Source organism: Mustela nigripes, chromosome 2, assembly GCF_022355385.1.
Source record: "Mustela nigripes isolate SB6536 chromosome 2, MUSNIG.SB6536, whole genome shotgun sequence".
NCBI lineage: Eukaryota > Metazoa > Chordata > Mammalia > Carnivora > Mustelidae > Mustela > Mustela nigripes.
The window spans coordinates 210,762,961-210,788,375 of NC_081558.1; the positions used below are offsets into that span (position 1 = coordinate 210,762,961).

The 25,415-nt window shown below is 37.5% G+C and overlaps 1 protein-coding gene across 1 annotated transcript in view; it reads left to right on the plus strand.

Annotated features, from left to right (window-relative positions):
- Window positions 1-25,415, plus strand: part of MORC3 (MORC family CW-type zinc finger 3) — a 46,971-nt gene that overhangs the window by 16,506 nt on the left and 5,050 nt on the right. The window contains exons 5-16 of the mRNA XM_059392326.1: window positions 432-580; window positions 2,080-2,227; window positions 4,687-4,815; window positions 5,302-5,421; window positions 8,658-8,755; window positions 13,305-13,409; window positions 15,230-15,352; window positions 15,459-15,533; window positions 16,533-16,578; window positions 17,744-17,910; window positions 21,653-22,541; window positions 23,883-24,040. Coding sequence (XP_059248309.1) covers window positions 432-580; window positions 2,080-2,227; window positions 4,687-4,815; window positions 5,302-5,421; window positions 8,658-8,755; window positions 13,305-13,409; window positions 15,230-15,352; window positions 15,459-15,533; window positions 16,533-16,578; window positions 17,744-17,910; window positions 21,653-22,541; window positions 23,883-24,040 — 2,207 coding nt within the window. The remainder of the gene's footprint in view (window positions 1-431; window positions 581-2,079; window positions 2,228-4,686; window positions 4,816-5,301; window positions 5,422-8,657; window positions 8,756-13,304; window positions 13,410-15,229; window positions 15,353-15,458; window positions 15,534-16,532; window positions 16,579-17,743; window positions 17,911-21,652; window positions 22,542-23,882; window positions 24,041-25,415) is intronic.

Genomic DNA, 25,415 nt, shown 5'->3' on the forward strand with positions numbered 1-25,415 from the left:
AGATATCTTTAGGAAAACAGTTTCTGTGTTTTTTTATAAATACATTCAGATATTAGGAACCATTAAATTAGGAATCATAATAAACTTACTTATACTTCATCTTCCTTGGTGTTTATCTGAAATCAAACTGCAGTTTTAAGATTTTTTATTTATTTATTTGACAGACAGAGACCACAAGTAGGCAGAGAGAGAGGAGGAAGCAGGCTCCCTGCTTGAGCAGAGAGCCCGATGCGGGGCTCGATCCCAGGACCCTGGGATCATGACCTGAGCCGAAGGCAGAGGCTTTAACACACTGAGCCACCCAGGCGCCCCAAACTGCAGTTTTAAAACTAAGAAATTAATTTAGGAAAAAGTTATCTGTTACTGTTTAAGTTTCCATATTGCAATCATAAGAAGTATGTTGTTGGTCTAAGTCTTTAACTTAAGATATACGACAGATGATAAATTTAGCAGAATCAAAAGCAAGCCTTGCAGCAATTCTGGAACATTCTCTGTTTTCTACGGAACAGAAATTACTGGCGGAACTTGATGCTATTATGGGTAAGAAGGGGACGAGGATCATCATTTGGAACCTTAGAAGGTAAATGTGGAACTCAGCGAGTGGTTTCTCATTTGGGAAGGAAATTGCTTGTGCAGGAATGGTCTTATTACATTTATCCATTGTCACAAGGAGTAGAAATACACTGGAAGGTACTCAGTTTTTGGCATAGGTAACAATTTGTCTTTTCCAAGAGTGTTTTATCGATGCCACTTTGGCTTCAGTTCGAGATAATTTCATATTATTAAAACTAAATTTCCTAGCCCTGCCATTCAGTATCTGTAGAGCTCAATTCTCACTTTCTGCTATTCTACCCCTCCTCAAAAAGAAAAGGGAAGAAAATATCCCAGCTAATAAGCCCTAACTTGTATAAGTTAGGAAGAGAAATCTTTATCGGTTACTTAAAGCTAAGCATAATTTAACAACTAGTGAGAAAAGTAAAGTAGGTGAGACCTCTGTATTGCATAAAATTGTAGTCCTTTATCCTTGTGAAGATAAAATCATTTGCAAATAAGGTTTTTTAAAAACTTAGGATAAATGTATAATACTGAGATATTTAGACACAAAGAATGATAGGAATACAGCACAAATTGAGTGGTAAGCCTTAAATACTAAAAATCTTTTCTGATCTATGTTCCCTTTTTTCCCTTGCTTTGCTGCCATGCCCCTCCCATCCTCACTCCCCTCTTTTTTAAATTTACATATTTTATTTTGAGATATCTGTAGATTTATAGGCACAAGTCTCATGCATTGTTTATCCAGTTTCCCCCAGTGGCAGCATCTTGCGAAACTGTAGTACAGTGGTGTTGATACCGACATTGACAGAGTCAAGAGACAGGACATTTTCATCACCCGTGATCCCTCATGTTGGCCTTTTATATCCATACCTCCTCCTTCCTAATCCCGACCACCTCTAACATCATCTCCATTTCTGTAACTCAGCATTTTAAGAATGTTATATGAATAGAATCCTACAGTGTGAAAGCTTTTGGGATTGGCTTTTTTCATTCATCGTATTTCTCTGGAGATTCATCTGGGTTCCTATGTGTGTCAGCAGTTTGCTTCTTTGTCCTTGCTGAGTAGTAGTGTATGGATGGATGGACCATCGTCGTGTGTTTAGCCATTCACCAGTTAAAGCACATCTTTATGCTTTTTTTTTTTTTTTTATCATTTTAGATTTTTATCATTTTGAGTTACTGCAAATGAAGCTGTAAATATTTGTGTACAGGTTTTTCTGGAAATAAAATCTTCTCTTTTTCTAAGATAAATGCCCAAGAATGTAAGTGCTGGGTCATATGGTAGTTGCCTGTTTGGTTTTTTAAGAATGTTTTTCACAGTGGCTCTACCATTTGACTTCCCGCCAGCAATGTGTGAATGTATACAGTTTTTCTGCATCTTCCTGGGTTTTTCTTTTGTTTTTCCCTCCTTGCTTTTGTCTCTCCCCTCCCCCAACCAGAATGGCTAAGTGTTTAGTTTTGTTAATGATTTGCTTATCTTCTGTGAAGTTATAATTTCGCTCTTTCAAAAAATTGTTTTTATAGCTACAAAAATGCAACAGAATTTGATTTTGATAAGGATAAATATGACATCAGAATTCCTGAAGATTTAGATGAGACAACAGGGAAGAAAGGGTACAAGAAGCAAGAGAGGATGGACCAGATTGCTCCTGAGAGTGACTATTCCCTAAGGGTATGTGTTCGGCTCTCTTTCTGGACACAAGAATATCATCAAACAGTGGATCTCTAAGTAAAAGTATCGCAGACAGGAACCAATTTATTTAACTTTACATGAGCACACTGATGGTTTTATTTGCTCAGAAAACAGTTTTTTTAATTGTAAATTCATCAGGTCTAACAGCACTTGTAGTTTTTCACTGTGTGGTTAGATTATTTGCATTAGGAATACTAGAATCAGTATGTCTTACAGTAGCCATATTGATTAATTCAGGAAGAAACACCAAAATCAGTGTTTCTCTTCTCTTTTTAATTTAAATATTTTAGAACACAACATCTTAATTTACATCCTAAAGCAAATAAATTATAGACTAGAAATCACATTAATATAGTTTTGTGATAAATATCTCTGACATTTAACCTTAGAAATAAATGTATTCAAGAGCAAGGAAATGAATACTGTTTAAAATGTTGATAGGATAATAAGAATATTGTTTCTTAGTCACTATGATAAGACATATAATACTAACTTCCCTTTATTTTTTGTGCTGAGATGATTCCATAACCCCAGGCTGAGGATACTTTTGATATTTACACATTTACAACTTTCTAAGACCCTAGCAGTTATATACCCCAAAACATTATTGAAGTATGTTCCTAGTTGTTAAGAAAAATCTTGCTCAATTATGAAACAGTCCAGGTGTGGTCAGAGCAGGTGGTGTGGATTTCATATACTGTGAAATAAAATGTTTTAGGGGCGCCTGGATGGCTCAGTGGGTTAAAGCCTCTGCTTTCGGCTCAGGTCATGATCCCAGGGTCCTGGGATCGAGCCAGCATTGGGCTCCCTGCTCAGCAGGGAGCCTGCTTCCCTTCCTCTCTCTCTCCACCTGCCTCTTTGCCTACTTGTGATCTCTGTCTTTCAAATAAATAAATAAAATCTTAAAAAAAAAAAAAAAGAAATAAAATGTTTTAAAATATCGTTAACAAATTTTATAAGTGATGAAACACCACTAATTTTGAAATCAGGAATCAGGAAATAAAGAGAAATGGTTCAGTTTCAGTTTTGTGTTGAACCTTTCATCTGTCCTTGTGTTACTCAATTCATTTCTTTATAGGATGGCTTGGAGGCCGGCATAGAACTGCATTTTTTTTTTAAGATTTTATTTATTTATTTTTCTGACAGAGCGAGAGATCACAAGTAGGCAGAGAGGCAGGCATAGAGAGAGAGGGAAGCAGGCTCCCTGCCAAGCAGAGAGCCTGATGGGAGACTCCATCCCAGGACTGAGACCATGACCTGAGCTGAAGACAGAGGCTTAACCCACTGAGCCACCCAGGCACCCCAAACTGCATATTTTTTTAACATGTTCAGATACAGACTTTGGTCAAGATTGTAAAGTATCTAAACTTTCTTTTTTCTTTTTTTAAAGATTTATTTATTTTAGGGGGCGCATCTGTGAGCAGGGGGAAAGGCAGAGGGAGAGAGGGAAGAGGAAAAGAGGAGGGTAGAAGTCTCAAGCAGACTCCCTTTGAGAATAGAGATGATACAGGCCTCAGTTCCAGGAACGTGAGATTATGATAAGCCGAAATCAAGACAGCTGCTTAATTGACTAAGCTACCCAGGCATTCCTGTATTTAAACGTTCATACTAAGAATTGAAAACACAGGGATGTCTGGGTGGCTCAGTGGGTTAAGCCTCTGCCTTTGACTCAGGTCATGATCTCAGGGTCCTGGGATCGAGCCCTGCGTTGGGCTCTCTGCTCAGCGGGGAGCCTGCTTCTCCCTCTCTCTCTGCCTATTTGTGATCTCTCTCTCTGTCAAATAAATAAATAAAATGTTAAAAAGAAAAAAAAGAATTGAAAACACATTTAGATTAGTGCTGACTATTACAGTTTGATTTTTCAAAAATTCCAAGTTGATATACTTGGCTTAACTGTTGGAGTATTATGTATGATATTTTCCTTTTCAGGTGTACTGTAGACCTTTTTGTCTATTTTTTATTTTGCTTGTTATTTTTACCTAAATAAAATTTATCATTACTTTTAAACTGTGATAGTAATATATTTACTTGACAGAAGAGTTAGAAAATATGGTCTTGTTTTGTACATATGTACATTTTTAAAAAATTAAAATGAGAGTGCTCGCTTTGGCAGCATATATACTAAAAAAAGGTAAAATGAGATATCACATATGCTGTTCTGTAAATTTTTTAAAAAGTTTTATTTGTAATATATTTATATAGGTCAATAGTATGTTTTCTGCAAACCATTTTTCTAGCTGTAGTATATTGAGTTTATTTTTAAAGAAAGCAAATGTTAACTAATTACAGCTTTTTAATAGTGTATATTTTTGAAGAGTTCATGGGTCCTTTATCAAAGCAAAGTGGCAGGTTTCTTTTTAAATACAGTTATCAGTAATATTGAACAAATACGTAGGTAATTACTGGAAAAGGACAGATATCATTTTGTGTCTTTACAGGCTTACTGCAGTATATTATACCTAAAGCCAAGAATGCAGATCATCTTACGTGGACAGAAAGTGAAGACACAGCTGGTCTCAAAGAGTCTTGCCTACATTGAACGTGATGTTTATCGACCCAAATTTTTAGTATCCTTTCTTTTCTTTTTTTAAAGATAGATTTATTTATTTATTTATTTAGTGTCCTTTCTTTTCCTTTTTAAAAGATTTATTTATTTATTAATTTATTATATCATATCATATTATTTATTTATTTATTTGTCTGGTACAGGGTGGGGGGGGGTAAACATGAACAGGAGGAGAAGCAGGCAGAGGGATAGGCTCCCTGCTGAGCAAGCTGCCCAATGCTGGACTTGATCCCAGGACCCTGGGATCATGACCTAAGCTGAAGGCCGGTGCTTAACCAACTGAGCCACCCAGGTGTCCTTTATTTTCCTTTTTATGATGCTGTATGAAGATATTCTCTTCCCCCATTCTCCTTCTATCCTGATATGGAGTCTAATCCTCTCCAGCATTGTCCTTTTTGTACACTTTTAGATTCATTAAAAAATGACTTGGAAAGGATGATTTGAGGGGAGTGAGGTAGTGTGTTCAGAATTTTCCTTAATATTTAAGACTAAAACAGTGAGAATTACTTTTGGATTCAACTGCAGAAATAAAGACCATTATGGGATAATGATGTATCACAGAAATAGACTCATCAAAGCTTATGAAAAAGTTGGATGTCAGTTAAGGGTAAGCTTTATATCTGAAATGTCTCTTTTATAAAAGTTAAAATATCATGTTGTTGGGTCAAACGTGAAATAATAAGCTTTGCTTAATGACTTTTTTAGATGCCAGTGTGTTTAATAATGTTGGTATGGTACTTGAACTTAAAGAACTTTTATATTAATTTCCCATTTGGTCCTGATGATCTTATGAGGGGGACAGAATATTTTATCTCTGTTATACAGAGGAAGGAGATGGAGGATAAGAAGTTAAGTAACTTACTCTAGACCTAAAATGAGTATGGTTCTTAGATCCAGATGAAGACCATTTGACTGCATTTGGATATGGATCCGTTGTTATTTCTGGGATGAAACTGGTTAGTTTTATTTAGTCCTGGCTCAATAGCCAGAAAAACAGGATCATATAGGTGATTTACTGCTTTGGAGTTAATTCCTAAATAAATTAAAGCCTTCCTCGTAAACCGCTTCCATTGTCCTAGAATTCAGTTTAGGATGATGAACACTGCCCACTATGCTAGTCTTTATCCTTTACGTGTTTTCACAGAAAGAATTTTTTTGGAGTATATGTGTTAAGAATTAAGTGATAAATTCTGAAAATTAAGTTTGTTAAACGTAGTAAGCCTAATCATATCTTGTTTTCCAAAGTTATGGTTTTCATTTTCTATTAATCTTATTTCATTCTAAGTTCTTTCTAGAATGATGTGAGCTCTACACAGTATGCTAGTGTGGGTTTATCTTGAACATTACTCAATAGGGGTTGTAACTCTTAGAATTTAACATGACATGAGCCCAGAATATAGCATTTTCGCAAAAGTAAGCAAACTTTGTTGGGCTTTTTTTGGTAACCACAAATTTCAGTAAACAGCTAAAATACAGAAATTTGGCAACCATGATATGAGGTGTCAATAACTTTTATTTAAAAATGCTAATTTTCAGGGGCGCCTGGGTGGCTCAGTGGGTTAAGCCGCTGCCTTCGGCTCAGGTCATGATCTCAGGGTCCTGGGATCGAGTCCCGCATCGGGCTCTCTGCTCGGCAGGGAGCCTGCTTCCTCCTCTCTCTCTCTCTCTGCCTGGCTCTCTGCCTACTTGTGATTTCTCTCTGTCAAATAAATAAATAAAATCTTTAAAAAAAAATGCTAATTTTCATTGATAATTGGACTAATAATTTTCATCAGAAATACTCTTATTAAAGTTATGGGGAATTTCATCAGTAATTGGAAATGCATTTTTGATAATAAGGCTTACTTCTCAAGTGATTTGGGATTCAAAAGAAACAATGTATCTGCAACAGAATGGAAAATATTTTTTTTCTTTTATCCTTTATGATTCTGACTTAAGATACACAGCCATTTTTCCAACCCAGTTAAATTTGCATTGTATATACTTTATGGTTAAGGTTGACCTTGTAAAAAATAGGCTTTTACAGCCAACTGTTACATTGTTTTTCTTTACCAGGTGACGGATTGGGCATAGTATTTGCATTCTGTAGATTCAAAATCTTTTTTTTTTTTTTTCTTAAAGATTTTATTTATTTATTTGACAGAGATCACAAGTAGGCAGAGAGGCAGGCAGAGAGAGAGGGGAGGAAGCAGGCTCCCTGCCCAGCAGAGAGCCCGATGCGGGACTCGATCCCAGGACCCTGAGATCATGACCTGAGCCGAAGGCAGAGGCTTAACCCACTGAGCCAGCCAGGCGCCCTGCATTCTGTAGATTCAATAAGCAGTTACTAAATAAGACTCAGGTATCTGGTGTGATTTACTCAGAATAAGAAGATGATAAGATAGAGAGCATGCCGTCAGAGCTCTGGTGAGGGGAAAATGTGGTACAAGTTGAAAGCATCAGAAAAAGCTTCTTGGAGGCAGCAGTGATGGCGATGAGTCTTAGTTGATGTTACTGTGTTGAAAAGTCTGGCAAGGGTTTTCCAGGCAGAGAAAAATCTCTGCAAAGGAAGGGAAAGAGGCTTCAGAGATTGTGACATCATTAAGGCAGTAGCTAACTTTGCTGGGGCATATGCATAGAGAGACAAGATGAGATTTGACAGAAGGTGAGCCAGAACTACGAATTGGGAGGGTATCGTGGTTTATTAATGGTATGAGATGAGGAACACTGATGGTTTTTAATAGTGGGATTAGATCTGCGTGGTTTCAGCTGTATTTCTGAAAAATTTCACTTTAGTATTCTTTTACTTTTTCCTTTTGTAGACTCAGCTATAATTGTGAACAAAATATTTTTGAACTTAATACTTGTTAATCATCTATAGATAATCGAATATATGACTCATATACTTTGAGTTCAGTATTTTAGCTAGTAGCGGTATTTTTTTTTGTTTGTTGGTTTTTAAGATGTTATTTATTTATGAGAGAGAGAAAGGCAGAGGCAGACTCCCTGTGGAGCAGGGAGCCCGATGTGGGACTCGATCCCAGGACCCCAGGGTCCTGGGAAAAAGGAAAGGAAAAAGAAAAGGAAAATGAAAAGGATCATGACCTGAGCTGAAAGCAGATGCTTAACCGCCTGAGCCACCCAGGTGCTCTCTAGGAGCATTTTTTTTTTTTTTTTTTTTTTTTTATTTATTTTTAAGATTTTATTTATTTACTTGAGAGAGAGACAGTGAGAGAGAACATGAGCGAGGAGAAGGTCAGAGAGAGAAGCAGACTCCCCATGGAGCTGGGAGCCTGATGCGGGACTCGATCCCGGGACTCCAGGATCATGACCTGAGCCGAAGGCAGTCGTCCAACCAACTGAGCCACCCAGGCGTCCCTCTAGGAGCATTTTTTAAAAAATAACTTGAATTGAACTGTCCTAGGTTTTTACTTCATCTCTGATATCAACTGGATGTGTAACTTTGGAAAAATGATTTTAATTTTAATCTGGCACACTTTTTTGCTACGGTCTTTGTTAAATACTGTGGATATAGAAAGGAGTTAGTTGTAGTTTCCACTGTCTAAGAAAGGCATCCCAATAGAGGTGGTCTTTTTTGTATTAAATTAGGGATGCTAATACTTGTCTAAATGGATATTTGACAACAGTGGAAGTAGTTATGGAGGAAGGCTCTAATATATTTAGGAATTAACTTCTAGAAAAATAAAATAAACCTACCAGACACTATTTTTCAATTTAAATTTCTTAAGAATAGGGATATAAAATGTAAGAAATGTTTCATATAAATTATAAGTCTTTGTGGAAGGTAATTATTTTGAGCATTGTGTCTTATGCTTAAAACACTGATTTCATTTTCTTTTTCAGGCGAACAATATGGGTGTTGGAGTAGTAGGAATTATAGAGTGTAACTTCCTAAAGCCAACTCATAATAAACAAGATTTTGACTATACTAATGAGTACAGGTATGTTACCTGTTAAAGTCACTGGCTTTTTACAGTTTATTTTGGGAATACTTTCATCTAAGCTGAATTTTTTTTTTTTTTTCTGTCTTGTGGATGTTTTTATCTTACAGAACTTTAAGAAAATTGGTAGGTGAGAGGCTTGCTTAGAAAACACCTTTAGCCCTCTTCTCCCAACCTAGGAGTTAATCTACCCCATCACCAGTAGAAATATGTTCTCCCCATCTTTATTGATGAAGTATTTCTGAGATTTATAGTAGAAATAGAGGATATTCCTGCTCTATTGGTGTCAACATTTATTGTGTAATATCATGAAACTTTGTGCTTATAGATGGGAACTTGAAGGGGATTTAGTCCTGTGTATTTTAGACAGAAATACTATGATCTTATAAGAGTGGTTAGAAGTCACAGAATGAATATGACCATTAGTTTTACTTGTAGATTTAGGAAGCAGACTTTCCCTAATGAGCACATATGATGAAGTAGAATGCAAATGTCATGTGAACATTGGTGATAAAGATAAAGATAATGTCACAGGCCCTTTTTTCAAATAAAGAAAAAATAAAAAGAAAATAATAAAGATAAGAGCAAAACTGATGAATTAGGAAACGCATATAATACAGAAAATTAGTATACACTCAAGAGTTGACTCCTGGGGCAGAGGCTACTCCTGTTAGTTGAACAGGGATATAATTTCTCTCTCTCTCTTTTTTTTTTTTTAATATTTTATTTATTTATTTGACAGACAGATCACAAGTAGGGAGAGAGAGGAGGAAGCAGGCTCCCCACTGAGCAGAGAACCCGATGCGGGGCTCAATCCCAGGACCCTGAGATCATGACCTGAGCTGAAGGCAGAGGCTTTAACCCACTGAGCCACCCAGGTGCCCCGAACAGGGTTAATTTAACACAAGGAATTATTTCCTAGAATAGTAGAGGGTGATTACTAGAAGGGGTAAAAGAAGACAGTAGGTTCCCAGAACCAACAGATACAGAAGACTGACTATTCCCTCAAGGTTGAGAAAAAAGACTAGGAACTAGGAGAGGGCCCCCTGCCCCTCAAGTCAAGAGATTCAAATCTTCTTGTAGCAGTCATGACAACATAGGAAAAAACTGCTTGCAAGTTTCTTGCCAGAAAAAGAAGGCCTGGCCAGTGCTGGACTGTAGATGTGACCTGCTATTGCCAGAGGCTGTGGGTGAGCTGGAGCTATTCTATAGAGGAGATCGGTCTTTGCCCAAGGATATGGACACACGGGGACTGGTCTCTTGATGGAGGTAGTGGGCTGCCGGAGGACAGAGCATTGCTAGAGAGCACAGCTGGCGCTCCTCTATTATTTGGCTCCAGCCAGATAATAATACATACATACATACATACCAGGACCTGAAGGACACTTGCGTTGCTGTCCCCATTCATCTGTTAATCCAGTTCAGCATTCCTCGGACTGCCAGATGATAAATGTTTATATGACCAAGTGTCAAAAAAAATCACAAAGCTGAGCAAAGAAGACTGAATTTGGAGCTGAGAGACAATAAATTCATAACTGACAAAATAAAAAAGCCTGAAGTTTGTTCTTTGATAAGATTAGTAAAAGGACAATGTGGGGGGGTAGAAAGCAGAAATCCTCAATATCAAAAACGAAAAGGAGACACACCCAAGAACATCAAAGGAATAGCATGAACAATTTTTACCATCTTAGATGATATGTGCATGTTCCTTTAAAATTGAATCAATTTTTAGAAAACGTCCCACATATTAAATTCAAATATTTTAAGAAGTAAGTAGCACCAGTCTTACACTATCTTTAATTAAAGGTTTTATGAGGGCATGTAACTCTGGTAGTGAACTTGTGAATACTTCTTACAAGAGGGAATTTATGTTTCTCATGATCAAGATCCAAAAAATTTTAAAATATAGCACATGCCATCTAGTAATATGTAAAAAGGATAATTAATACATTAAAACCAATTAGATTATATTCCAAGGTGACATGGTTTTATTATTCAAAAATCAATGTAGTTCATCACATTGATGTTAGAAAGGAAAAATCACAGTTATTTTCATACATAGGTACAGAAAAAGCACTTGATAAATCACAACACCCACTTGTAATTGTTTTTATTTGAGAGAAAGCACATGTACAAGTGAGTGGGGCAGGGGTGGGATTAGATAGGTTGGGTCAGAGGGACAGGGAGAAAATATTAAGCAGGCTCCGAGAGGCTTGATCCCAGGACCCTGAGATGGTGACCCGAGCCAAAGTCTGAGCAAATTCGGCACCTCACCCATTTGTAATTTAGAAGAAAAAAAAAGGAACGTTTACAAAATCATGAATAGAAGGGCATATTAGCAATGCAGAGCATTTACAAAAACAACGAAGTGGATTCCTTACGGATGAAAATGAGATAAGGATTTCCACTATACACCGTTGTTCCTGAGGAAATAACCATATAATAAAGAAAAAGAAGTAAAAGTTATAAGGGTTAGAAAGGAAGAAATAAAACATTTCTGTATAAGATAGTATTAAGTATAGAGTAAGTCCAAAATAATATGCAAATTTAGAATTAACAAGGAACAAGTTAAGTGGTATGTATTCTAGGATTGTTGGATGAGAAGTATTCAGAAATCAATAGTATTTCTGTTTACCAACAACAAGAAACTAGAACATGAAATTTTTAAAAAGTCATGAAGTGTCAAAAAAAATCAGGTACTTTGGAGTAAATAAAATATGCAGCATGTACACTAAAAACTATGAAATACTGTGGAGTGAAATTTAAGCCCCAAGTAGTAGGCATACCAGGTTCAAGATTGGGAGGCTGAATATTACAAAATGTCAGTTTTTCTCTAAAATAATTAAATACAATTCCAATTTAAGAAAAAAATCCCTCCCAGCTTTTGTGGGTATTGATACTATTAATAGGCTTACTCTAAACTTTATGTTGAAAGTCAGAAGACCCAAGGTAATTAAGATAATTAAGAACAACAAAGCAAGAAAACTTAACCTACTAATACCAGTACTTACGAAGCTACAGTCCCTAAGTGTGGTATTAAAGGATAAGCTATCTAGTGAAATAGAGAAGCCAGAAATAACCCCCCACTTTATATATTTGATGACCTGATTTATGACAAAGATTACATCATAGAATAGTGGGAAAATGATCATCTTTCCAAAAATGTTGGGTCAGTTGGCCATTTGTATAGATAATATGACTCTTGTTTCAAATGAAGCAAAAAATTGATACAGGATGGATTTTAGACCTATGTAAGATAAAAAAGTGGGAGCAAGAATATTTTCAAAACCTTAGTTAAGCATATTTTAAAACAAGATGCAAAAAATATTGATCATTAATGGGCAAAATGAAAAATTATTTAAAATGAGTAAGAGAATGTTGGCAAGATAGAGCATTTGGAGCCCTGGCACATGGCTGGTGGGTATAAAATCAATACAAATCAACTGTTAGTTTATTGAGTAAAACCAAATATCCGTGCCCACCCCTGTAACCCTGCAGTTTCACTCTTCGGTATATTCCCAGCATAAATGGGTGCAGTCTTTTGGACTGAGGAATAGTGGTGATGAGAGGCGATGAAGAGAACTTGGAAAAGGGAGGATGCGTTTGGAAGGGAAGATTGGTTCTGATTTGGACACTTAAATGTTACGTGACAGTGACGAAAAAATTAGTTGGAAGTAATAGGTGGGGATAGAAATGTCTGATTAATCTGCCAGTGTAGGATTTCTAGTCTTGATGATTGAAAGCTTTATTTTAAATTGAGACTGTTACACTGACTATACCTTGTATGTGCATAGTTCTGTCACAGTAGGTGCTTAACTCGAATGATTGCTTAAGTATGGCCTTAGATCCCACTGATCAGCTTTTTATTAATATCGTATTGAGGAAGGAGTGATAGTCTTAATTGTGGGACAGAAGCTATTTTAAAATACACTTGCTGGTGTTGATTGCATTCTTTTATTTATTTATTTATTTATTTATTTTTAAGGATTTATTTATTTATTTGACAGACAGAAATCACAAGGAGGCAGAGAGGCAGGCAGAGAGAGAGGAGGAAGCAGGCTCCCGGCTGAGCAGAGAGCCCGATGCGGGGCTCGATCCCAGGACCCTGGGATCATGACCCGAGCCGAAGGCAGAGGCTTTAACCCACTGAGCCACCCAGGCGCCCCGATTGCATTCTTTTATAAACTAAAAGTCTGATTTCTAATTTGAATTGAAGCTTATAGGTTTGTCAATGGAGTTGGAATTTAGAATGCCTGTGGTTCTTCCACTAATTGGTCTGCAACATACTTTCTCAACAGAGGACACAAAATATTACTGTTTATATCTTCAAAGACAATCTTGGCTCTGCTCTGAGAACTTAAAAGTGTCCTTGTAGAAAATTGCCATTAGAGCATTCTTTACTAACTATACCTTTGGGAGTCATCAATTTCCTTTACCCTGTAGTGTCTACATGATCCTTAATAAGTCATTTGTGCTTTCTCTGTGTTTGACAAAGGTTTGAACTTTTATCTTTTTTTTTTCTTAAATTGATTTTAATTTACTTTTTTAGGCTGACAATAGCAGCATTAGGAGAAAAGCTGAATGATTACTGGAATGAAATGAAAGTGAAAAAAAATGCAGAATATCCTCTAAATTTGCCAGTTGAAGATATTCAGTAAGTACATTAAAAAATATCAACCCACTCTAATATCAACACATGATATTGGAGGGTATAGTGATGGAACACAAACTTTGAACTAAGCCAGAATAAGAATTAAATTGTATAACTCAGCACACCATGAAATGAGCCAGTGAATGTACACATTAATACACACACACAAAAGATTCACGAAGCAGTATTTATCCATACGTTGCATGCTGATACTTATTTCATTTAAAAAATGCAAGTCTTGACCCATTAAATTGATTTCGTGATCCACTAATGGATTGCATCTCATAGTTTGAAAAACTCTGGTCTTAGGGTCATGACTTTAAATCCAGAACTGAATTTAGATTCTAATTTTGCTTTAATAATGATGTGACACTGAACATGTTACTTGGCCTTTTATAAACTTCCCTTTTTTTTTTTTAACTTGTAAAATGGGAACATTAGGAGCACTCACTTCCTCGAGTTAGAAGACAAAGAATATGCCTTACGAGCAGTCAATAACTTGATAGCACACAGTGCCAGTTCTGTGAATGAATGAATAATAACTGTGTACTGATGGAAAGATGACCAAGATGTATAATTAGGAACAAAAAAGATGCAATTCAGTGTATTAATTTCCTATTTTTTTAAGTGTCCATATACGCATGCATTAATTCTGCAAGCATAGGAAATTCTACCAGGGTTTTAAAACATGAACAGTGGTAAGCTCCTAAAACAAGGATTTGTATTTACTTTATACATTTCTGGAGCACATGGCTGGCTCAGTGGACTGACCATCTGACTCTTGATTTCGGCCCAGGTCATGATCTCAGGGTTGTGAGATTGAGCCCCGTGTCGTACTCTGCACTGGGTGTGGAGCTTGCTTGGGGTTCTTTCTTTTCCTCTCCTTCTGCCCCTACCCCCTTTCTAAAAATGAATAAATAAACAAATTTCTGGATTGTTTAAAATTTATGTAACCATGTAAATGCATTTTAAAAAATTTATATTTTAAAAATTTATATTAAAATTTATATTTAAAATTTGTTTTTAAAAGTTTATATTTAAAACATTTATATTTAAAATAAAAAATTATATTTGTTCATTAAGATGAAGTCTTATAGTCAATGAAATGTTAAATGAATACCCAAGTTCTTCATAGGATCATTGTGATTTTCAAATGGTAAAACTATAAAGCACTAAAAGAATATATAAATAATTTTAAGGGCACCTGGGTGGCTTAGTGGGTTAAGCCTCTGCCTTCGGCTCAGGTCATGATCTCAGGGTCCTGGGATCGAGCCCTGCATCGGGCTCTCTCCTCAGGGAGAGAGTAGAGGCTCTCCTCTAGTAGAGGCTAAAAATGTAATAGAATTATTAAAAATGCTTAAATTATAGTAATAACAGCTTGCCTGTTTTCTGTATGTGAGTGTTTTATTGTGCTAATAAATATACTAGATTGGAAATTGCAAATGCTAACTTAATATAAATTTCAAAGCAAAGCTTTTGGAATCTTAAGTCGCTTTTTTTTTTTTTTAAATTTTATTTTATTATTTATTTATTTTTTTCTTTAAGTTGCTTTTTTATTACCAGAAAACAAAATTGAATAGTATGCTGTTAAAACATTTAAGTCTCTTTGTTTAAATTGGCCTGTTGGCTTTAACCTTTTGAAGGTAACCAGAACTGTTGTTTTTAAAAAATTTAACTTGCTGCACAACAATAATTATGTTGCAGGCATTTCAGGAACAGAATTAAATAATAAAGGCATTTTGCGGTAAAAATGATATAGAAGATCTAATGACGTGTACTTTGCATCCATGTTTTCATACTAATATTACATCATTTTGTTCCAGGAAACGTCCTGATCAGACATGGGTTCAATGTGATTCCTGTCTAAAGTGGCGAAAATTACCAGATGGAATAGATCAACTTCCAGAAAAATGGTATTGCTCCAATAACCCTGACCCACAGTTCAGGTACCATATAGTTGGTAGTACCCTTTTTGGAAAGGCAGAAAGTACTGTTCAAGATGTATGAACAGGCGCTGGTGACGTGTTATTCCCATGTGATTTTTCTGACTAGAAATTGTGATGTTCCAGAAGAACCTGAAGATGAGGATTTGGTGCATCCAACTTACGAAAAAACCTACAAAAAGAAGTGAGTGTTGTATTAATGTTTGGAGGGGAAATAATGCCTGTATTGTTAATGCTGGTGGGTGTACAGCTTTAGTTCATGCTTCTCCAAGATCAAGCTAGTACAACCCAGAAAAGATTATGACCCCAAAGAAGATTTTGATGTGGATACATAATACTGGGAGTTTTTTGTTTTTTCGTTTTTTTACTTTATACCGTGGATACCTGCTCTTTTTCCACCTGCCATTTACGCTGTCCTGTCTACACAGGATAGTTTGCATACAGAATAGTTTGTCTTTTGGGCCACACACAGATGAATCATAAATGAGTACTGCCTCATACGAGCTTATAGTCTTAACAGGGAAGGTAAGACGTGCATTAAGTTGACAGATACCATCGAAGGCAGGATCCATTTTGTTGGGAAGCCCATAAGGAGAGATGACTTCTCTCTGGGGATGGGAAGAGAAATCTGGATCAGGAAAACTCATGAGGCATATTTGTGTAATAGGCTTTGGAGGATGGGTTAGATGCAAATGTACAGGAAACAGATTCATTCTGCTTTAGAGCAAATACATGAATGGGCATAATGGAGAATAGAGGAGGGAGGGGGAAGTTGGCTAATGAAGGATAGTCAGCCCTGGTGAACTGTAGGTTAGTGTCTGCTCACAGAAGCCAGGTGCATGGGGAACTTTTGGGTGGTTTTGATTTAGAGTGCCTGGTTTTTGAAGATAAATCCAGCAACAGGACCGTGAGTAAAGAGACCAGTTAGAAGCCTGTGTGATGTTCTTGCTCAAAGGTCTGAGAATAATGCTGGTCAGGGTAGAAAGCTTAAGGCAAATGTTGGGCATTACTGAGGTAAGAGAAAGTATTTCCCTGCCTGTGGGCTTAACACCGATGATCATGAAATTGAAGCAAAGTTCAGTGTACATATTAGTGAAATGGCAAGTTTATCATTGGAAAACATTGAAAAATAATAATCAAATTTAAGTATGTTCACTTTTCATCTTTTTCTCTTTTCTTTTAGAGATAAGGAGAAATTCAGGATCAGACAACCGGAAATGATCCCTCGGGTAACTGATGAAACCTTGCGTTTTATAGCTGTGTATTATATTGGGTGGTGGCTAGCTTAACAAATAGCTTTAAAGCTTAGGAGTTACATAACAAATTGAGTGATTTTGTTCATTCAGTCCACATACTCCTTTTCTTATACCCCTTCTTGCCTTCCTTCCTAGCCCGACAACTTCACTCACTGTTCAGTTTACTATTTAGTCGGGCATCATCTGAGAAAAGGCAGGCATTAAGAATCTTAACACCCAGGCACCTGGGTGGCCCATTCAGTTAAGCGTCTAACTCTTGATTTTGGCTCAGGTGATGATTGCAGTGTTCTGAGATGGAGCCCCATGTCAGGCTCTCTGCTAGGCATGGAGCCTGCTTGGAATTCTCTTTCCCCATCTCTCTCTCCCTCTGCGCCACCCTCCCTTATTAAAAAAAAAAGAGAGAGAGAGAGAGAGAAAGAAAATGAATCTTATTGTCACATAGGCAGTTAAGGAAAAATTCACAGAGGAGAGCCATGGGGAGTTACATGGGACCAAAGCTACCGTGTTTTTCTTTCTCTTTGTTGAGCACTTTCTTAGTGCTTAATGGTGTTAAGGCACTTTTTCTGGATATCTGGGTAGACAGTTGTACTTCTTGTATAAGGAAGTTGTGGTCCACTGCAGATGTGTGTGTTTGCTTTTAGTTAACACTGAAATGTTTTCTTAACGGCAAAGACTGAGGGTTTGGAGGTGAGAACAGAACTGGGTGAGAAAGAAAAGTGGGCTTACTCTAAAACAGTATTGTTGACTTTATTTTCTGTTTCTTTTAGAAAAACAAGTTTTTAATTGTATTTCAGTAAGTCCTGTACAGTATAGGGTCAGTAAATTTTGCCATAAAAGACCAGATAGTTTGTATTTTAGACTTTGTGGGCCACATGCAGTCTCTGTTGTGTATTCTTGGTTTTGTTGTTTTGTTGACATCTTTAAAAATGCAAAAACATCCTTCCACTTACTTGCAGGTTGGAGTTGGCTTACTGGCCTATTAGTGGCTCTCCTCTGGTATAGCCTAAAGAATTTACATGGTTAGAATCGCTCTCATTGTTTTCTGGGATATGGGGCAAAGGGAAAATAATACCTTGTGTTTTGGGGCATGGCACATTAAAAAAAGTCCTTTAAGCTTGATTTTCTTTTCTTGCAACAGATTAATGCTGAACTTTTGTTTCGGACACCCCCCGGATCAGGTCAAAGCTTTTCTCCTGTGAAGGAAAGCGTTCCAAGAGGACATCTTTCAGAAGTGGCAAATACTTACGCAACAAGACTCATAAATAATCATCGAGGTTCACCCCAGTCTGAACCTGAGAGCAACAAGTCAGTGGCTAAAATGTGTTTTTCCAGTGGGGAATGAATATTAAGCTCAGCCTTTACTTGACACTTCTATGGCAGTATTATACTTCTAAGTTTATATGTAAAAAGTCTGAAAAGTTAATTTACTTTTATTATCTAAACTTACCCAGCCCACTCATGCCACCCATTTAAGTCAGTTTTTAAAATATCAGTTGTATTCATTGTGGAATTTTTACCTCTTTGAAATTCTGTATAGTATGAAAATTCTATAATTCTAAATTCAAATTCTATAATTTTAAAATTACCACTATCTTAAGAAAGACATAAAGCAACTAATAATACAACACTGTAATGTCAGGTGTGACCCTTGAGTTCTTAGCTTGTTGTAGGCTGTGTTTTGGATGAGTGGATGGAGAAGGAAGGGAGCAAGAAAGGTATGAGTAATTGAACAGTTTGGTCTTTTGACTGGAATGGTCAGGGAAGGTTTGGGATGAGGTAGTACTTGGTTTGGTTCCTGAAACTCTGAAAGCAATGCTCTGTGCGGGTGGCTCATTCAGAGGGAATAGAATGAATACAGGTGAAGAATAAAGCATGATGGGGCGCCTGGGTGGCTCAGTTGGTTAAGCTGCTGCCTTCAGCTCAGGTCGTGATCCTAGGGTTCTGGGATCGAGTCCTACATCGGGCTCCTTGCTCAGCCGGGAGCCTGCTTCTCTCTGTCTCTGCCTGCTGCTCTGCCTGCTTGTGTTCTCCCTCTCTCTTTCTCTCTGACAAATAAATAAGTAAAATCTTCAAAAAAAAAAAAGAAAGAAAGAAAGCATGATGTCAGTAACTAGGGGATCAGATTGACTACACTTGGTCTTTTTTGTTGAAAGACAAACATTGAAAACTGTTTGCTGAGATAGTAAGATGAGATTTTCTGAGAGGTTTTGTAGGCTTCATTAAATTCTCAGAGGGATTTTTGACTTCCAAAAGGATTAGAAATAACTGCATTTATGCATATATATATATATGTATATATGTATATATATATATATATGTATATATATATGTATATATATATATATATATGTATATATACGTATATATATATATATATATGTATATGAGGACATGTTCTAAAATAGTTTGCTGTTTGTAGCCTACATTTTAGGGGCATGTTTTGGGGCTGGATTGCTACTTAACTAAGAACTGTGAATTTTTTTTTTTAATAGTCTCCTTAATTCTCTTGGCTTTTCTTCTTAAAGATGGATCCAAACAAAGTAAGAAAAAGTAAAACCTGTAAAGTTTACAGATAGAAAATAATGGAATTTCTTCTTTTTTTTTTTTTTAAGGGGGGTACAGAGTGAGAGGGGGAGAGAGAGAAAATGTGAAATAGGCTCCACACCGAGCATGAGCCCAGCAGCGGGGCTCAGTCTCACAACCCTGAGATTATGACCTGATCCGAAATCCAGAGTCCTGCATTTAACCACCTGAGCCACCTAAGGTGCCCCTGGAATTTATTCTTTAAAGTCATTTATTCCATCCAAGTGAAATAAGAAAATAGAAAAATTTTTCATTAATTTTTAAAGCCTAAAGAATTTGAAATTTGAATTTGGGAAAAATACAAGTTGTTTTTTTTTTAATAATATATATGTCTTAAAAATCAATCAATCAATCAATCAATCAATCAATAAAAATAAAACCAAACACTGTGGAAAGGTAGTACCTAAACTAAGTCTTGAGAAAGACATATAGGAATTAGCCTCATAAGAAAAATAACAGGGCGGTTCCCACTTAAGTGATTAACTCCATGGAAACCTTGCATGCACCAAACTCACAATCATTGGGTACTTCTTTTTTTTTTTTTTAAAGGTTTTATTTATTAATTTGACAGAGAGAAATCACAAGTAGATGGAGAGGCAGCCAGAGAGAGAGAGATAGGGAAGCAGGCTCCCTGCTGAGCTGAAAGCCCGATACGGGACTCGATCCTAGGACCCTGAGATCATGACCTGAGCCGAGGGCAGCGGCTTAACTCACGGAGCCACCCAGGCACCCCACAATCATTGGGTACTTATTTTTTTTTGGAAGATTTTATTTATTTATTTGACAGAGAGATCACAAGCAGGCAGAGAGTCAGGCAGAGAGAGAGAGAGAGAAGCAGGCTCCCCGCTGAGCAAAGAGCCCCATGCGGGGCTCGATCCCAGGACACTGAGATCATGACCCGAGCTGAAGGCAGTGGCTTAATCCACTGAGCCACCCAGGTGCTCATTGGGTACTTCTTAAGGCGGAAAACAGGAGGCTTGTTTGAGAGTTTAAGGAAGAGTAGTTCTCTAGACCTCTTCATAACCTGCCAAATCTGGTGACGTGGCTTCTCCTCTGTCAAGAATGTAGGATGTTTTCCTTCTGGAGCAGTTTCACATTTCACATGCTGAAGATGTGGGTGAGCCACTGGTTTGAAAGAGGAGGTGTAAGGGAAAGCAAGTACTGAATGATGACGAACCCCCTCCACTTTCCCTCACTGGGCCCCCAGGGGAAAAGCCTTGGGTGGTGCTGATGGTTTGAGCACCACATGGCCAGCCCTCACTGCTTCTAGTCGGTCTCACCCTGAAACGTAAAGACAGAGATCACTAGGTGTACAAACTGAAACAAAGGCAGTAGAGGAAACCCTGTGGAATTTACTGGGAGGCGGGTGGTGTGGAACAAACACATTTCTTAGAAAAGATAAGCAGGTAGAGGGTAGAAAAAGGAAAAGACAAGGTACAGGAGGGTCGACATCTGAAGAAGGGAGTTTCAGAATGGGAGATCAGAGAAAACAAAGGGGAGGGAATAGTATGACTTAAAATACACAGCAAAAATATGTGGGAAAAGATCCATTCTAAGAAACACGAAATTTTCGTACACCAGGGAAAATTTTTCAGGGAGGGAAAACACAAGTTAGCCTTCAAAAAGGTCAGGAATTAGAATGGCAGGAACACCGAATGGTACATACCAGTGGAATGATGCTTTTAAAGTTTGGAGAAAGTAATTTTCAACCTTGAAGTCTATATAAAAACCAAGCCAACAATAAAACAGATGTGAATAAAGATCTTTCATCATGTAACCTTGCACATTTTTTACATTCTGTGTACTGTTTCTCAAGATTCTATTGGAGATTGCGCCCCCTTGATAATGAGGGAGTAAAGAGAAACAGAAGAACTGATGGAAGAAATGGGGAGAGCTCTCACCTAGGCCCAAACAACAAACCAGTATAGATGACCCGCTGCCGGGGGGCAGAAAGTACCAATTGGTGGTAAATTCACAGAAAACTCAGTCGATGATGAAAATGAGACGGTTTTTAATGCCAGGAGAATGGAAGGATAGGGCATGCTGATTGAGTCTGTGGCTCACTCTGATCATTGAGCATTGATAAAAATGACGATGAGCAAATGGAAATGGCAGAGCCCTTCACTGGGCGCTGGAACACAAGGAGCAGACCTGGGCTGGGGTTGGGGGTCATTCTCATTTGGCCATGTGTACCTTGAGGAGCCCAGAGGCCATCTAGTGAAAGGGAGTTCGGCAGTATGCAGAGCTGCTGCTTTACAGCAAGCTAAGTAGTCTAATTGTTTCCTCAGCTGTACAGGAGAAAATCCTCTCTACTTCATTAAATCATTGAGCAGTACTGTGTAATCATTTTTTAAAATGAGCGTGGACATTTCTTAAAATTTCAAGATTGATTACTTTGGGGTCATCTATTTTGTTCATTTCTATATTTTATGGTCTTATATTTTGTATATCAAATTTTTTCCAGCCTGAAACGGAGACTTTCTACTCGTTCATCCATTTTGAATGCAAAGACGCGGAGACTGAGTAATCAAGCATTTGAAAATTCAACTTACAAAGATGATGATGATGAAGACGTCATCATTTTAGAAGAGAACAGTACTCCCAAACCTGCCATAGATCATGACATTGAAGTGAAATCAGAGCAGGGTCACATCGAGCAAAGTGGTCATCAGGTCGAGCCTGTGGCTGAGAAGGAACCTTGTGCCCAGACTGGTTCATCGGGCATCTCATCATCCAGGTGTGATCAGGGAACTACTGCAGCCACCCAGACAGAAGCCCCGAGTGTAGTTGTTAAAAAGGAAGAAGCACTCGAAGATGAGATAGACGCACGAAATGACGCGGCTATGCCGCCAGCCTGTGTGGAGGCTGAAGGGAAGACACAAGAAACCCAGGAAACCTTTGATAAATCTGCAGGTGATGCTAGTTGCCAGTTAAATGAACTGAGAAATGAACTGCTTCTAGTTACCCAAGAAAAAGAAAATTATAAAAGACAGTGTAATGTGTTTACTGACCAAATCAAAGTGTTACAACAGAGGATACTGGAAATGAATGACAAATACGTGAAGAAGGAAACTTGTCATCAATCTACCGAAACCGATGCTGTATTTTTGCTTGAAAGTATTAATGGCAAATCTGAAAGTCCGGACCATGTGGTATCTCAGTATCGGCAAGCTTTGGAGGAAATAGAAAGGCTGAAAAAACAGTGTAGTGCTTTGCAACACGTGAAGGCCGAATGCAGTCAGTGTGCCAGTAGTGAGAGCAGAAGTGAAGTGGATGAAATGGTTGTGCAGCTTGATGACGTGTTTAGACAGCTGGACAAGTGCACTGTGGAGAGGGACCAGTACAAAAGTGAGGTGTGTATCATTCCACATAATGGAAGTCCTGGGAGTCCCAGGGAGTCTTTAAACCACAAAGAATAGTCAGTTGCTAGATTGGAATAAATTACTTAATATTTCCATGTACTGACTGTTGCCCAGTGGCTTCTTGGCTAGGGAGTGGTCCTCCTGGGGGCGCATGGAAATGTGTGTTGAGGAGAGGCATTGCTAGAACTTACTGGGTGATGACCAGGTATGGTCATTTCCTGTAGCGTACTGGAAATTGCTGTGTAATGAAGGATTGTCCTGCTCAAAATACTGTTCTCATTCCCATTGAGCCAGTCGGTTGCTAAATATAGGGAATGTGGCATCCATTATTAATAGGCCTTGCAATAATCATACAAGATAGGGGATGATGTCCTCATTTTATAGTTTAGTTTACAGTTCAGTTACAATTCAATTATGATTAGGTCTGTTGACAGATGACCGAAAACATCATAGGACTGTGGCAGTTCCACAGGTAACTCAGACAACAAGCTTCTACTTTGTTGCTTCGCTTCTCAGCATGCTGTTAAGATCAGAGGTGGCCTCTGGGTCCAGTCCTCATATATCTGTGTTCTGAGCAGCAGGAAAGAGGAGGGGTGCGTTTCCTAGAAGTTGCTGACATTCTACCTGTCAGAACTTAGTCACCTGGCTGATGGGTGCTTTGGAAGTACGGTCTTTATTCAGGGGTTCTTCTGAGGAAGGAGGAGAAAAATGGTAGATGTCAGGAGCCTCTGCATGTACCCTCCATTCAAATTTGGAGAGTTCCTTTAAGAAGCATATATTTTATGTATCGTATTAATGTAGTGTTTGAAAGAAGGTTTTTCTGCTAAAGAATTTGAAAATGATAGGCTGGTGCTGTACTGCCCCTTCTTCCTGGAAGCTCATTCAAACATCTTGGTGTATTGGCTTAGAGTTAGATGACCAAATATGCAAAAATCGATAGGCGCTTTCGGTTCTAACTTAGAGCTGGTGAGTATGCAAGAAATGAAAGTCACTTTGATGTTGACATAATTCAGGCATTTTTATCTTGGTTTTCCAGTTTTTAGGTACCATTTGTTTTCAGTCAAGTGGTAATTAACATTTTGTATTCTCTAAATGTGACAAGAGTTGGGGATGAAACTCAAATGAAGCTTTGTTTATAGAAAGCTATTGTGGGTGGGTTTTTTGCCCTTTTTTGATGGTGATTTTCATCTAGCTACATTTCCTAGCTTAAATTTGTACTTCGGCATTAGTATTTTTAAGTTTAATTTTAGCATTGGTATTTTTAAGTTTTACTTTTATTAGTATTTTTAAGTTTCAAGTTTAATTTTACAGTTATGAATTTTTTTTTGTCAGGTTGAATTATTGGAAATGGAAAAATCACAAATCCGTTCACAATGTGAAGAACTGAAAACTGAAATTGAACAATTAAAATCTACAAATCAACAGTTAGGAGCAGATGTTTCAACTTCAAGTAACATTGAGGAGTCTGTAAATTACACTGATGGGGAAAGGTAATATTACACGAGGCACGACCCTGGGGCTACCTTCTGGTTAGCGTGATGCTTACTAGCACACCTCAGACAGTTACCGTTCTATCAAAAGAACACGACCCTTCTCTTCAAGGAATGAACAGCGTAGGTTCAACTTAAGTGAAGTAGGAATTTGGAAAGAATGAAGCATTTGATCAGTTAGAGCGGTTTGGAATGCTGTTTGGGAAAAGTAGAAATTGAGTTAGATATCAAAGAAGGTGTTGAATTTGGCCATGACTAGAAGATAAGGGACTATTTCATGAAACTTACATTTTCTCTTGGATTTCTTTTACTTGTGTACTTGCCATTTCTTCATGGTTTTCTGTTCTCATTTTACTACATGCCATCCCCAATGTTAACTTTTAGGTAATCAGAAAATTACTAGAAATTGCCATTGTACAGGTGATTACTAGGAAGAAGTTCTTCTGTGAAAGTAAGAAAATTATTTCCCTATCTCAGGAAGATAGAAAATGGGCTTGGGGTGTTGCTTCAGTTTGAAGTGTCAGAGAGGCAGACGTTCAGGTGGGTGCTCATGGTGTGTTGATGACTTAGCATCGGAAAGCAGTCATTAAAGGCCAAACCTGGACAACTCTTCCTGCTCATACAGTATGACTTCCGACCTAAAAGGCACTGTTGTTGAGGAAATAATCTCCTACCATCCTCACTTGACATCAATTATATTATTATCTTGTTTTTTAAGTGAAGTTTTTGAAGGATCTCAATAAATTTCTTCATGGAAATGGGGTAGATCAGTATGTAAAAGCCTAGAGGGCAAATGTCAGAAGAAAATCCCAAATGGTTTTTCTCAAAATGGGAACCACAAGCATCTGTGGTGCTTGTAGAAACGCAAATCCTTGGCCTACACTGCAGCTTATTAAATCGGAAATTTAAACAGTCTCAGATAATTCTCTTGCCACACCGACCTTTGGGTAACCGATGATTATTTATTTATTTACTTTAACTAATCTTTCAAACTTGTGCTTTCCAAAATAGTACAGGAATATGTGGCTTAGTGACCCTTGAAATCTAGCTAGTCTGAATTGAGATGTGCTTTAAATATAAAAAATAATAATTTTGAAGCCTAAGGAAGAAAAAGAATGTGTAGAATACCTCACATTAATAATGTATTTTGATTTTGCGATAAAATATTTTAGTTACATTGGGTTAAATATATAACTGCAATTAAATTTATAGCTGTATTTTGCTTTTTACTCTAGCTCTGTGAACATTTTAAATTGCGTATGGAACTCCCAGTATTTTTTTTTTTTAAAGGTTTTATTTATTTATTTGACACACAGAGCAAGATCACAAGTAGGCAGAGAGGCAGGCAGAGAGAGAGGGGGAAGCAGGCTCCCCA